Below are 13,805 nucleotides of genomic sequence, written 5' to 3'. Positions count from 1 at the left end.
TGTGTGTGTGTGTGTGTGTGATAGGTACAGAATGTTCCTCTAATCTGGGTAACCTTTAGAGTCCATACTAAAAGCTGCGTTTCATAAGAAGGGAGTCTGTTTTATTCTCTATTTCTCAGGGCTCAGAACAGTATTTGACATATGGATACTATATTTTGTAGTAAAAATGTCAGTGGGTGAATTTAACTATAGTAGCACCAGTATTTAAAAACCATACAAGTATAGTAGTGTTAAAAGTATCTCATTCTCGAGGTAGCACATGTTGTCAAGACACATGCATCAGTATCATCAGGAGAGCATGTTTAAAAGAGAGTTTGTGTGCAGGTTTTAGGTAATTTACTGCTTTGGTTCACACTCATCCCAATCTGCAAAACTTTATTTACAGGCAGATGCTTTACGTTATAGCCAGGATTCTATAATGTAGGCCAATAGGGACATCAGCGATTAGGTGGGGACCTGCACCACTCTCCATTCTTGTTCCTATGGTTACTGCGCAGGTTCCCGCCTGCGGCTGTCTATACAGGAGCTGGTCCCTGTCCACCCTAGACTGCCCCCCTCTGAAAGTGCCCACACAGGAGCAGAGACGTGCTCCTTCTCGGCTATGGATCAAAGCTTTGTCACCTATGAGTCTTGCTTTTCCACCCAGTGAAACCCAGTGTTCCCCGCTTGAGGGTCTTGTTCAAGTCGGCTCTGCTTCTGGTTCACAGAGGCTACAGTTAATGTCTTGCTGCTGCCAAGGGCTGCTCTGGGGATTGTCACTTTTCTGAAAGGTGCCAGAACATAAGTAGCTCAAGTGTGAGCCTTCGACAAGGCCGATGTTGAGCGGGTCTCTGGGGCCTGAGAATGTCTACTACTTTGTTCCGAGCTTCCAATCTGGAAATGCATGCGGCTTTTTATCTCCTGTCCCCTCCGCCTTCCCTGGTAAAGCAGTGGTAGCAGATAAAGATTCTGAGCGCTGCGTTTCTTTCGTGAAGCAACATGTCACATTCTCTGCCCTGTCTTGTGTCGATGAGGCTGAAATAACTGGTGGCGTTTGTGGGGGCGTACTTACTCCTTATCAGTGCTTTCACATAGAAATTCTGTTATTTCTGACAGGACAGCTAACAGGTGGGCAAATTGGATGCAGGCCATGATAGCTCTCCTCCGTGCCACAGGCCCCAGACCACGAGCCCAGGGCAGTTCTAGAGGGACAGAGGGGCTCAGCACTGTGTACGTCCCCTGGGAGCAGGGTTACGTACTGGTTTGTTCAGGTTTGCTCCAAGCTCCCCAGGATGCACACTCTGTGGGTGAGAACGAAGATGCTGAGGGACTCCTTCCCTCTCGGATTAAATGAGTTAAAAAACTTGGGGCAAAGACACCTGGCTCATCCCTTTCCTGTCAGTATGTGGGCCTGTCTGTATGTGCCTGCTCTGACTTAAAAATTAAAGCAGCAGCTTCTGTATGGCTGTAAGATACAGAAACACCCAGAAATGAGTCTTTTTGAGATGTACCTTGAAATGACGGCTCGCTTGCTTTTCAATTGCACGGACTAAGAATGGCTTTACTAGCTAAAAGTGTGATTCTGTGGTGAAGTGTAACATTGCAGCTATGAGTATCTGTCCTTGCAGTGAGCTCTTTCTAATTATTTGTAATTTTAGTATTCTGTTAAGAGCAGTAAATATTGAAGCTTTTTGTAAAATACAGAGTGAATTGGAGATGGGGGGCATGTCTATTATTCTCTTTTACTAAGCAGGGTGCAAACATTCTGCAGAATTGTTAGAAAGTCCCCAAACTACAGGGGAAAGCAACCACTGTAACTCTAAATTATGATCCAAAGTCTGATGAGTGTAGTAGAGCCCAACAAATCATACTCATAACCAAGCTGTGTTAAAATGTGGTCCGTGAATCCTTTACTGATTAGCTCTGCCAGCTGTCAAAGATGTCAGTTTAGGTTCGCATCAGGAGTTCTCCTGTAAAACCAATGTCTGAGGAGTTTCTGTTGTGGGATTGGAAGCCGAGCCCATCTTCTCAACACTTTATTTCTTCCTTATAATGATCATGATCTTCCAAGTAACAGTTTGAGGCTCTGTGGTCTAAGTCATCCAGTGACTTTCATGCCAGGTTTATTTGGCTGTATGCATCAATGAAATAGCACTGATTTCAGATGAGTCTGCAGTTTAAATCCCCATGATACCGTATGCAGTCCTGTCACACATGGAGAGCCCAAAGGACAGCTTCAGAGGGGCTATAGAAGTGGCTGACTCTGTTGTGTTTCTTGTTGTATAAAGTAAAATAGGGCATCTTCTCTTCACAAAAGTTCAGCTAACTGTGTAATGATATGCCGTTGTCATTACACGTGTTATCCTTTAATCAAAAGATCGTGTACAAACCCGGGGTGTTGCAACACAAATGCACCACCAGCTCTCAAAAAGCCGAGCCAACAAGATCATGAGTGAGGCCAGCGTATGCTGTGTAGCATGCCTCTGCCTCAAACAAACAAACCAACAATAAACACATCAGCATGCGTGTGTGTGTGTGTGTGTGTGTGTGTGTGTGTGTGTGTGTGTGTGAGAGAGAGGGGGGGGGAGGAGAGGAGAGGGAAACACTTCCTAGTTTGGGTATAATTAGACTTCCAGTCTCAACACTTGAAACTTTGATGTTCTCTGGTCATAGAAGATATAGCAAAGTGAACATCCAATAGCCATAGAAAAAAGCAGTTATTAAACAGATTATTAATCATGTCTTAGCAATCTAGCAATGTAGGGACATAGTTGTCAGTGGCTCTGAAAGTAGAGTTCAGTACTAAGGCAGATGTGTGGACTCCATATCCTCAAGGCTAGTTATATTACACATACCAGTTCTGTGTCTGGGGCACATTCAGCAGACTCTACCAAGGCTAGTTAAAATAGAAGGCTTCCATTTTGGGGTAAATTGATGGATTTAAGGGGCTGGAGAAATGGCTCAGTGGTTAAGAGCACTGACTGCTCTTCCAGAGGACCTGGGTTCAATTCTCAGCACCCACATGGCAGCTCACAACTGTCTGAAGATCCAGTTGCAGGGGATCTGACACCTTCACACCAATGCACATAAAATAAAGTTAAATAAACCATAAAAAAATAAAAAAAATTGATGGATTTAAGCACCCTAGGCAGTCCTGAGCAACTGAGGGAGGCAGTTACATAGGCAGAATCACCAAGAGTCTGCTTATGTGGCGACCACATTTCCAAGTCAGTAAATTTTCTTAAGATGTCAATAACTTACAGAGTGAATTCTGATGGCCAAGAGATTGTCCACAGGTCGTGTTATTGGAACAATGTGACTGGGACTAGGTGGGCTTTGACCTTTGCAGTGGTGGGAATTGAGGCTCAAGGGAAGCTGAATGCACTTTGCCCAAGCACAGATAATCAGCTGTTGTTTTCAGCTGGTGATTTACTGTCAGACCCGATGTATCCCCCTTTGATGGATCTGCCCTTTAGCTGCACTTCGCTGTAAGGAGAGGTCTGCAGCCACACGATTGGGTTCAAATGATCCAGATCTCGGGTTTACCCCCTGACTGTGACTCCAGGCTCTGATGGCTGTGCAAACCGTACAAGCGCTACGTGGGCACTAACCCAGAGGCAGTCCTGCAGAGGACGCATCCCAAGGACACGCCTCTCAAACAGCTGAGGCTGAGGAGGAGTGAGTGCTTGCCTGTCCCTCTCCGTAAGATTGGGCCTGAGAGGAAGACATGCCATTACCCCGTGTTGGAGACCATCTCTGCTTTTTGTCCTGACTGCATAGGGAAGTTATCCATCACCTCTTTCAGCCTGCAGAAGTGCCTCCTTCTGGGAACTGCAGAAATGGGTAGAATTTTTTTTTAATTTAGTCCTTTTAATGGCATTCTAAAGATGGTGAACATAGCATTTAGTCTCGAGTGTCCCTGAGTTCTAGAGCCCAGCTGGGGACTTTGTTGCTGTTGGCACCTGTTATTCCTGCCATCAGCTACAAATATAAGCCTCACCTTCAAAGGGTATTATAGGGTTGGACAGAGATGGTGAAAGTGGATACATAGATACGAAGATCTAAAAGTGGAAGTTGTTGGACACATACTAGACACTCAGCAAATGTTTCCTTTGGCTTTTGTTACTCACCTATGAAACAGCAGCATAGCGTACTTGGCTTGTTCAAGAACCAACCACTGTGTGACTTAGTAGAATGTATTATTTAAGAAAGTTACTTTCATTGCGAGCAGTGGATAGAAGGAAAAAAGGCAATGACTTTCTACTTAGAATCTCAGCCCGGGGTGGAGAAAGAGACAGATAAGTGGTGAATCCCACTTTTCAAAGAGCCTTGTCTTTGAGTTGAAAGGCCCAGGATTGAGTTCCTGCTACATCAACTTATAAAAGATGACAGTGATTGACAGGGGGTGTGTAGCTCAGTGGTAATATGTCATTCTAAATTCAAGCTTCAGCACTGAGGAAAAGTGTAAATGAGCAAACAATAAGACCCTCCCGAGCGTCTGGTCTTCACCGTGAGGTTGACAGTGATGCCTGCTTTAGTCTTGGAGGGTTGCCATGGAGCTCAGATGAGAGACCTAGTCTTCACCGTGAGGTTGATAACGATGCCCGCTTGTGACACCCACTTGGGTCTTGGAGGGTTGCCATGGAGCTCAGATGAGAGACCTAGTCTTCACCGTGAGGTTGATAACGATGCCCGCTTGTGATGCCCACTTGGGTCTTGGAGTGTTGCCCTGGAGCTCAGATGAGAGACCTAGTCTTCACCGTGAGGTTGATAACGATGCCCGCTTGTGATGCCCACTTGGGTCTTGGAGGGTTGCCCTGGAGCTCAGATGAGAGACTGTGTGCATGGCAAAGTAAAGCTTTGTTGGAGTTGAACCCTGAGATGATGACTCCTAAGGATTTGTGTTTCCTACTTTCTTTGCAGTTTCCACCTTGCTGCTGCGAAAGGACACGTGGAATGTCTCAAGGTCATGGTTACACACGGTGTGGACGTGACTGCCCAAGATACTTCCGGTATGTGGTTTTGAAGCTCTTAAATCAACAAACCAGCGTGAGGATAGGTGTCACAAAGGCGAAACATATTCACTGTGAAATATGGAGCGTGCAGACAAGCCAGGAGCAGAAAAACAAAATTCAGTAACGAAACTTCATTGTTGGCCTCTGTTAGTATGTTCATCTTCGGTGTGTCTAACCAGATGAAAACTGTATGCTTCTCTTGCTCTAATTTGGCTCTTTATATTATTTTCTAGGACTGTATGTATAGATTAATGTCTCCTAATTCTTGATGTTGTGTAAACCGATAAGTGTGGTGAATTATTGGTAATGTATTTCATAGCTAGCTTAGAGTAGGGGCAGAAGGATGACTTCCTCTTGACCCTGGCTGTACTGCGGTGCCTGCAGAGTCATCTGGGACTGGGAAGAGATGCAGGAAGGAGGGGAAAGAAAGAATAAACAGTACAAAGAGAGGGAGGAGGGAGAGAGAATACTACTTGTTGTGATGGTTAATGTTGTCGGCGTGGCAGAATTTAGAATTGATTGCCTGAAAGACTGAAACTAGGCATGTGTATGATGCCTAGTCTTGACATGTTAAGGAGGAAGAACTAACCAGGGTACCATTCCCTAGACGGGATCATGGACCGAGTAAGAGTGGAGAGAGCGGGCTGGGCACTGGCGTACAAGCTTCCATTGCTACGTGGGCATATGCAGACAGCTACCTCAGGCTCCTGTCGCTGTGGCTCTCCTTCCAGGAGAGACTGGAACTTGGAACTGGGAGCCAGATGAACCTTTCTCCCTTAAGCTGCTTTTGCTGGGTTGTTTTACCGTTGTTAGCACAGGGGTGTTTCCTAAAAGCCTCTCGGGTGATTCTAATGTGAAACCGGTGCTGGCAAAGTATTAGCAAGGCGAATGCAAGGAAAAGCAAGAGAGAGTTTGCAGCCCTGTTCTCCAGCAGTGCGCCCCTGGGTTTTTGGCCTAGGATTTGTTCTCTGCTCGCCATGTGGAAAGGTTCAAGCTGATGACTTCATTTGTCTGATGCATGTGAAAATCTTTGGCCCCTAAAAGGTTTACATTAGTTTTTACTGGGATATAAAATTGGTATAATTGCAGTCTTCATCTGGGTCGCTCACAAAGCTATACTGAGTTCCTTCTACTCCCTCCCTAATGGCCTCTTCAGAGCAGCCATCTCGGGGATCAGCCCGGTGTCATACGGCTATTCTTACCCACAGTAAAGTTGAAAACGTAATGTTTCAGGATGATTTTCAAAGTCCGAGGCATGTTTGACTTTTTTTTTTTCCTATTTTTGAAGTAATTTAGTAGTTGGAAATCTTGATACTTTGAGAATAGTTGCGGGTGTTTGTTTTCTGAGGAAGTAAATGGGGGTTAACTCAGGCTAATGTTTCAAACTGATATAACTATTTTGGAGAAAATTCGAAGTCTCACTGATTTTTCACATAGAATTAAAAAAAAAAAACATGAGGAAGGTCAGTTAGTAGAAGGATAAAGGACTTCCTTAACATGACTGTTTTGAGGAGAAAATGGCATCTTTAATCTCAGGACCCAGCTCTTGTGTTTATTCTAAAGCACGCTGTCAGTATTCTTAAAGTTATGCCACACCATCTAGTGCAAGTGTGATTGACCGGCATCCCTCCGGTAACGTCAGCGAGGGGGTTTGCTCTCGAAGAAAACTGCAGTGTCGAGAAGTAGGCTAAAGTGAGCGGACCTGCTGTCATTCCGCATGGCCAAACATCACCCGTCACGTCTCCTCACATTACAGAGAGAAATAGGCTCCTTTTGATAAACGTTCATGATAGGAGAGTACAAAAATATGGGAAGTGAATAACCATTGCTTCTACTCCTACAAGAAGGAAGAAATAGTGTGTTCCTTCAAACAAACAACAACAACAGCAAAAACATGCTGTCCCTAACACTTCTAATTAGGTCAAATTACATTGTAGAATTCTGTCTTGCCTTTTGTGGGTGTGGGGTGTGTATTCCTTTTCATGTTCGCAAGTGTACTTGTGTGCGTGTGTGTGTGTGTGTGTAGTCATGTTCATAAGTTATGGGTGCACTTGTGTGTGTGTTGTGTATATGTGTGTTCATGTTCATATGTTTGCAGGTATACTTTGTGTGTGCATGATGTGTGTGTGTGTGTATGTGTGCATGTTCATGTTTGTGGGTACGTGTGTGCACGTGTGTGTGTGTGTGTGTGCATGTGGAAACCACAGACTAACCTCTGATATCATTCTCTGATATTATTCTGAGGCACGGTTTCTCCTTGGCCCGAAGCCTGTTGAATGGGCTGTTCTGGCTAGCCTAGTCTTCAGCCCCAATGATAACCCACCTCTGTGCCTCTGGCTTTGACACGATATTTTCAGTAAACTCACCTTAAATATCACTCAGTGCTACTGAGGTGTTTTAGCCTCCAATATGGAAACCTAATGAGACTCGATATAAAAACCTCTTACTCAAATTCCTACACTGCTATTATATATACATACATACATACATATATATATATATATGTATATATATATATATATGGATTATATCACCATCATCTTCATATCATTATCATTATCATTGTCATCATATCCTCACCATTGTCACTATCCCGGCTGGCCTGGAATTCACTACGTAGACAGTCATACATAAACTTTCAGTATTCCTCCTGCCTCTGCCTCTTGGAACTCTAAGTTTACAGGCGTGAGCCCATGCCTGGCCCCTGGGGGGTCTTTTTCAGCAGTGGGAGGGTCCTCCTTTCAGAATGTATCCCACTGGAGCACTCTGTTCTTTTTATTCACACGATCTTATAATGGTCAAATTGTAATTTTTTTTCCTACTTTTTAAACTATTGCATAGACAACCTTTAGAGGCAAGGAATATTTTAATCTATCTTTTAAAATATGCTTCTATATGAGATGCTTGGAATTCACAAAATTCTTCTGGATGTCTCACAGGGAATCTTCTAGACACTGTCAGCAGGCCACTGCATACTTTAGATAGCTTAGCTGGCTTCAGTGAGAGGGTCACCCTTGGTGGCTCCGCAGCGGCAGGCGAAGGCTCATGGTATAAAATCATAGAAAGCTCACTGTAGCTAGCTACTGTTTCATGGTGACTCGTGGGACTTGACTTTTTGTTCTACTAGTAGGCTGTTAACGAGCTTCAAATCTTAAAGACAAAAACAAAACAAACAGGAAAACCAAGACAGAAGGAAAAGGTTTGGGGCAGGTGTGGTGGCACTACCTGCTCAGGTAGAAGGGTGGGCAAATGGGAGACTAGCCTGGGCTACTACTGGTAAGATTCTGACGCAAACAACAAGGATAAAGAACTAAAAAGGTTTAGCAGTGTCTACACCAAGTGGTTGTGCTTAAAAATTAGAACAAGCAACTCAAACCCCTTGGACATAGAGAAGACCCGTGTCTTTGCTTTTGCTTGCCCCCCCACCCCATCTTTAATTGCTGTTTGCCAAGCAGTGTATAGCGCTTAGGTAAGGAGTTCAGCCTTCTCTGACTGCGCCCATGGTACCCATCCTGGATGCTTTGTTTCTTATGTGGTCTTGTTCTTCCGTTATGGGATATCTGGGCATTCTCTCTGTGTATATAACACATTCTCTCTGGGAATATAACAAAGGCAATGCCTAGGATTTTGGGGTTTTGTTTTGTTTTGCTGATTCTTTGTGATTGTTGTTGTTATTACCTGTACGCCAAAGTAGGAGACAGAAGGAAATGAAAACATATACTAGAAGACTGGAGAGAAAAACTGGATGTTATTCTAGATATCTGGAATATGTGCCTTCAGACTCTCCCTATTAACATGCATACACACAGGGACAGTGTGGCACAATTCAAAACAAAAGTGGCTTATGCACCGGAAGTCCATCTTTCTTATTGACAGTGCTAGACCAATGTGGCGGCCTTCCCCTACACCATGAGGACCAGAGCTCTCCATTCCTTATTCCAGCACCATCGGGAGCTTTTCTTCTTTTTGACTGAGAATTTTATATCCATATACAATGAAATATGAGCATATGCACCCATGCCCCTCCCCCAACTTCCCAGCATGGCTTTTTCCAATTTCATGTCTTTCTTTTTGTGATGACCCACCGAGTCCAGTTGTGGCTCCAGTCACCCAGGTTTGAGGTTACTGCATCTCAGGGGACCGCATCCCAGGAACAGCATGGGAAAGGGAGGTGCAGCTCACATACCATGCATCGGATGCCCTCAGACCTCACTGGGTACCACTTGGACTGTGACCACAATCTGCCTTCATCATGCAGATTCTAGACGGTTATGTGCTTAGTTGAAACACAGAGGTTTTGCAAGAGACAGAAGCAGAGGCTAAAGAGTGATTTGTGTGTCTTGGAGCACTAATAACCCTAAATATTGGCTAATCTCCTGGGGTGCTTTTCCTTGTGAAACCTCTTTAGTCAGAAAGGATATTGAGAAGAGTGGGAATCAGAGCTATGAAAACGTAAAACACAGGGAGTCCTTGGAGGGCTCAAATTTGTGAGTCCTCTTACTTCGCTAGCATCTACGGTTGCCAGGATACTTGTTTTAGTTTTGTTCACTTGCTTGTGTTTGATTTTAAATTTATTTAAATTTAAATAATGACCTTTCGTTATATTAGACACACTAATCCCACTCACAGTTGACACCTTATGAAAGTAGAAAAGATACTGCTGGATGTATTGGTGCAGGCTTTTAATGCCAGCATTTGGGGAGCAGAGGCAGGCACATCTCTGTGAGATCAAGGCCACCCTGGTCCACATAGTGAGTTCTATAATGGCTCATAGATAGTGAGACTCCCCCAACCCAAGAAAGAAAACAGAAAAGATAATATTCACATTTTAGAGGATGGTTCATCCTGACAGCTGCACATCAGAATCAATCCATGTAGTTCAGGCTTTAACTTCAGATAAAGAAAAGCAAACACGGCATGACTTGTGATATGTGACTTTCTGCTGATGCATGCGTGTGGGGAGACCATGAGAGGTCACAAGACAAGGATCAGCATATCTGGCCCTGAAAACACTCCAGAAGGGAACACTCAGAAGTGGCCTTGGATGTATATTGCACTTTAAAGATGGGGCACAGGGACAGTCTCGTAATTCTAATAATAGCATTACCGTAAACAAATATTTTCTGGTCTGCTTTCTTTCTGGGAGTGTATCGAGGTGACTGTGCTTGTGTTTCAGCGGTAAAAATTCACCTGAAGACAAGGACTTCTTAAAAATATCATTTATACATATGTAAAATTGTAAATAATAACCAATTAAAGTTGTGACTTTTATTGTAGAAATATATTCTGCATTTTGAAACTGATCTTTAAGGGAATACTTTAAGGCATATCTAGTTGAATATCATGTAGTCTTATTTCTTCAATATTTATATAAATGTTTCCAGGTGTTGAAGAAATGACACAGGACCCTGCTAATTAGGTATCCCCCTCCATTTCCTCTAGTAATGATCTAGTAAGGCATGATCATGTAGGTCGGCAGATACTTTCAATATTGGATCACTTAGTCAACTGTCATCTGGGGCTCTTGGTTTTTAATTAACACTAGTCTTTGTGTTTGTGAGCAAAGATCTGCTAGAGTGAACATGAATTATGGTTGTCCTTGATATTTGTCTAAAGGGAAGTTGTTCCCTGACAGCCAGACAGATCCATGGCTGTCTGGGAGCCAGGAGTATGCATCGTCTCCTTCCAGTGGGCTTCCGTCATAAATAATATATTCCGTCTAGGAGAATTTGTATTTGGAGAGAGAAATTTGTTTTAGTGTTAGCAGTGAGAGACATCTTGCGGTCAGTAGGGTGGTGTCTGGGAATGATTTGCAGTTTGGATATTGAGACCAAATATTGTGAAAAGTACTCTTCTACAGGTACACATCAAAGGGGAGTAGATGAATTTTGCTTTTCCAGACATCAGTCACTCACTTCTAGGTATGACCCGAACACGGAGAGAAAGGAAAGCCTGATACTTAGTCATGGTATGTTGCCTGAGTGTTCCTACCATGTTGTCTTTGGACAACTGCGACTTTGTCACATGAGTGGTGTTTGTGTAGAATGGCTTCTCTTCCCAGGGTAGACAGCAGTTACTGCCTTACATGCGCAGTATAAACAGCCCATAGTTTACAATCAGGATGTGTTCCAAAAGTTCATTTGTAAGGCATTTGTTTAAAATTAAAAATGTGCTTGTCCTTAGCAACAGTGGTATGAACGATGTCTGCAGAGGCCACGCTGACCACCAAAGCCTGTTAAATGCACAGTGTAGTGAACACTCGTTCTTGGGCGTCCTTTAATTCTGAAACACAGGGTCATCCTGTACATGAAACAGAAGAGGAAAGGGGAAATCTTACTTTGCCACTTTCAAGGGTCTCTCCTCCCTCATCTTTTCAAGAGAGGGTTGAGGGATTTCTGCCTCATTATCCCACACCAACTAAAATGTCCTCCGCACATGCCCTTAACATCCCAGGGTATTTTTTGCAGAACGGAGAGGTCTGTTCTTTTGAGATTGGGATGCATTTTGTGTGGCTCCCATGATCTCCTGACCCTCTGATCTTTAAGGTGTTCCCTAGCCGTGTGATTCTCCAGTAAATTCTAGGCAGTGCTAACTGAAGACTAATCAAAAGGAAAAAATGGCATTGTGGAACTGGGCCATCATGTAAAAGAAATTGCTCTTCCTAAAATCTTAGGTCTCGATGCTAGGGGGCATTTTGCAATGCCTGGTGATTGTTTTGATTGTCATAAGTAGACTTCTCCTGGGTGGGGACCAGGGAGGCAGAGTGACAGGTTAGTAGAGTTAACAGAATGATCACCTACTGCTGTTATCCAGCAAAAAACATCCATAGTGCTGAGGTTGAAACTGGCTTTGAAGCAAGTCCCAAAATAAAGGTTTCTTGTGAATGTTACCTTGGGGATATGTTGGCCAAGCAAGTTGGGAAAGACAAGATTTAAGGCTTTCTTAGGCATATTGAGTTACTTAGGCATATTGAGCCACTCATTACAGACATTGAAATTAGCATAGCCTTTAATTCAAAATGACTGGACTCTGTTGAGAACCAGCTGTTCACCAGCAGTGTTGTAGGAGCAAGGAATTCAGTAGGGAGTGAGATAGAATTGCAGGGCCAGAGGTCCAGTTAACCAGCAGGTAGGCGTGTGTGTGTGTGTGTGTGTGTGTGTGTGTGTGTGTGTGTGGTGTCAGTAGTATATGTCTTGACTAGAGCTGAGAACAGAGTGCTGTAAGATATGAGGCATCATGAAGAATGAAGAAATGATGCAGAAAACCAGTGTAAAAGGAGCTAAAGAGGAAATGGGATATGTAATGGGTAAGACAAAAAAAGAGAAAAAAAAGACCCCTCTTTTATGATAAGGTCTCATGTATCCCAAGGCAGTCTCCAACCGTTTAACCAGGTATGACCTTGAACGTCTGATCTGGGTGTTGCTATCACAATACCACATTTGTGCTATGATAGGTGTTGAACCTGGGGCATCGTGTGCACTTAGGCAAGTATTCTACTAACTGGGCTACATCCCTAGCCCAGGAAAGACCTCATTTAAAAGGCAGCCTTTAAGTTGAACTTGAAGGTGAGAGAACAAACCGTGTGGCTGTTGCAGGGGAAGAGAATTTGGGCTGAACATAACAGCAGTTGTAGAGGCCCTGGCGGGGAGGTTCATTTGGCACTGAGGAGTTGGGTAGCACCTTAGGGTTTCTTGAAGTTACCTGTCTATGAATTCCTGAACAAGGGTTTGTAAACATCTGAAAACCCCGGGTAGTATTCATTCAGGGTTGAATGCATTTTGTAGAGAGGGAAATGAGGGGCCAAACATAGGATGTAAGTGTTGGGTTTCTGGACTATTGTCTGCTAGTTTGTGGACTGTCTTTTCTGGTTTCTAGGCCTGAGGTTTTCTAGCTTGAAGTGACAGTTGTGGACATGGGCATTTTGTGCACACACATGCCAGCTAAATGCAACCCTGTGCAGTCCTGACCAGAGCTGAACGGAACCTGCAGGAAACAGTGGTTGGAGCCTCTCAATGTTATCTGTGGTCACTCTAAAGAATGTGGGACCTTAATCTCTAGAGGAACGGTCCTGCTGTGCTGGAGACTTTGTTCCTCCTGTCTTTGGCACAGCAATTAGATACTATGTGGGAAGTGTGTGCTGTTCACCAAGTTCTTGTCTGTACTTTTAGCTTTGTGTTTATCCCCGTGCTCCATTGGAACAATGTCAGCTGTTCATGTTTTAAATTAAAGTCTTTGATCCACTTTGAATTATAAAGGACAACGAAAGCTAGGGGAAGAAGAACTCATTGGCTGCTAGTGGGAGCATAGACTTGTGCAGCTACTATGGAAATCAGTGTGGAGACTTCCAGACAAGAAATAAGTACAATGTCACCTACCATACCTACTGCTCCTGAGCATAGACCCAGAGACTTACCACAGAGAAACTTACCGCATCCCTGCCTGTTGCTTCTCTAGTCACGATAGCAAGGAAGCTGAATCAGCCTAAAGCATCCATCAACAGAGGAAAGGATAATGAAACTGTTCTGCATATACACAATGGAATTCTATGAAACTATGAAGTGTGCAGGAAAATGAGTAGATTGGAAAATACTGTATCGAGGTAGCCCAGGTTCAAGAAGGCAAACCCTGCGTGCTCTCACGTGCGCATTCCGGCTGCTAATGGTCATGAAACCAGAGAGGGCATCTTGAGAAAGGGGAGAAAATCAGCCATAAGGAAGGGGATTAGAAGGGAGCTCAAACACAGGACATGAAAGTAAAATGGGGAAAACTAGGGTGAGGGCCTAAGAATGGAGTGGGGTGGAGAGATGGGGA

The 13,805-nt window shown here is 43.9% G+C and overlaps 1 protein-coding gene across 1 annotated transcript in view; it reads left to right on the top strand.

The window, feature by feature from the left end:
• The window catches only part of Rai14 (retinoic acid induced 14), a 127,462-nt gene that overhangs the window by 90,250 nt on the left and 23,407 nt on the right, over window positions 1-13,805 (top strand). Inside the window, exon 4 of the mRNA XM_005356628.3 lies at window positions 4,903-4,991. Within this exon, the coding sequence (XP_005356685.1) occupies window positions 4,903-4,991 (89 nt within the window). The remainder of the gene's footprint in view (window positions 1-4,902; window positions 4,992-13,805) is intronic.

Source organism: Microtus ochrogaster, chromosome 19, assembly GCF_000317375.1.
Source record: "Microtus ochrogaster isolate Prairie Vole_2 chromosome 19, MicOch1.0, whole genome shotgun sequence".
Classification (NCBI taxonomy): Eukaryota; Metazoa; Chordata; class Mammalia; order Rodentia; family Cricetidae; genus Microtus; species Microtus ochrogaster.
The sequence above is the reverse complement of the archived record's forward strand: the minus strand, read 5'-3'. Positions and strand labels throughout refer to the sequence as shown.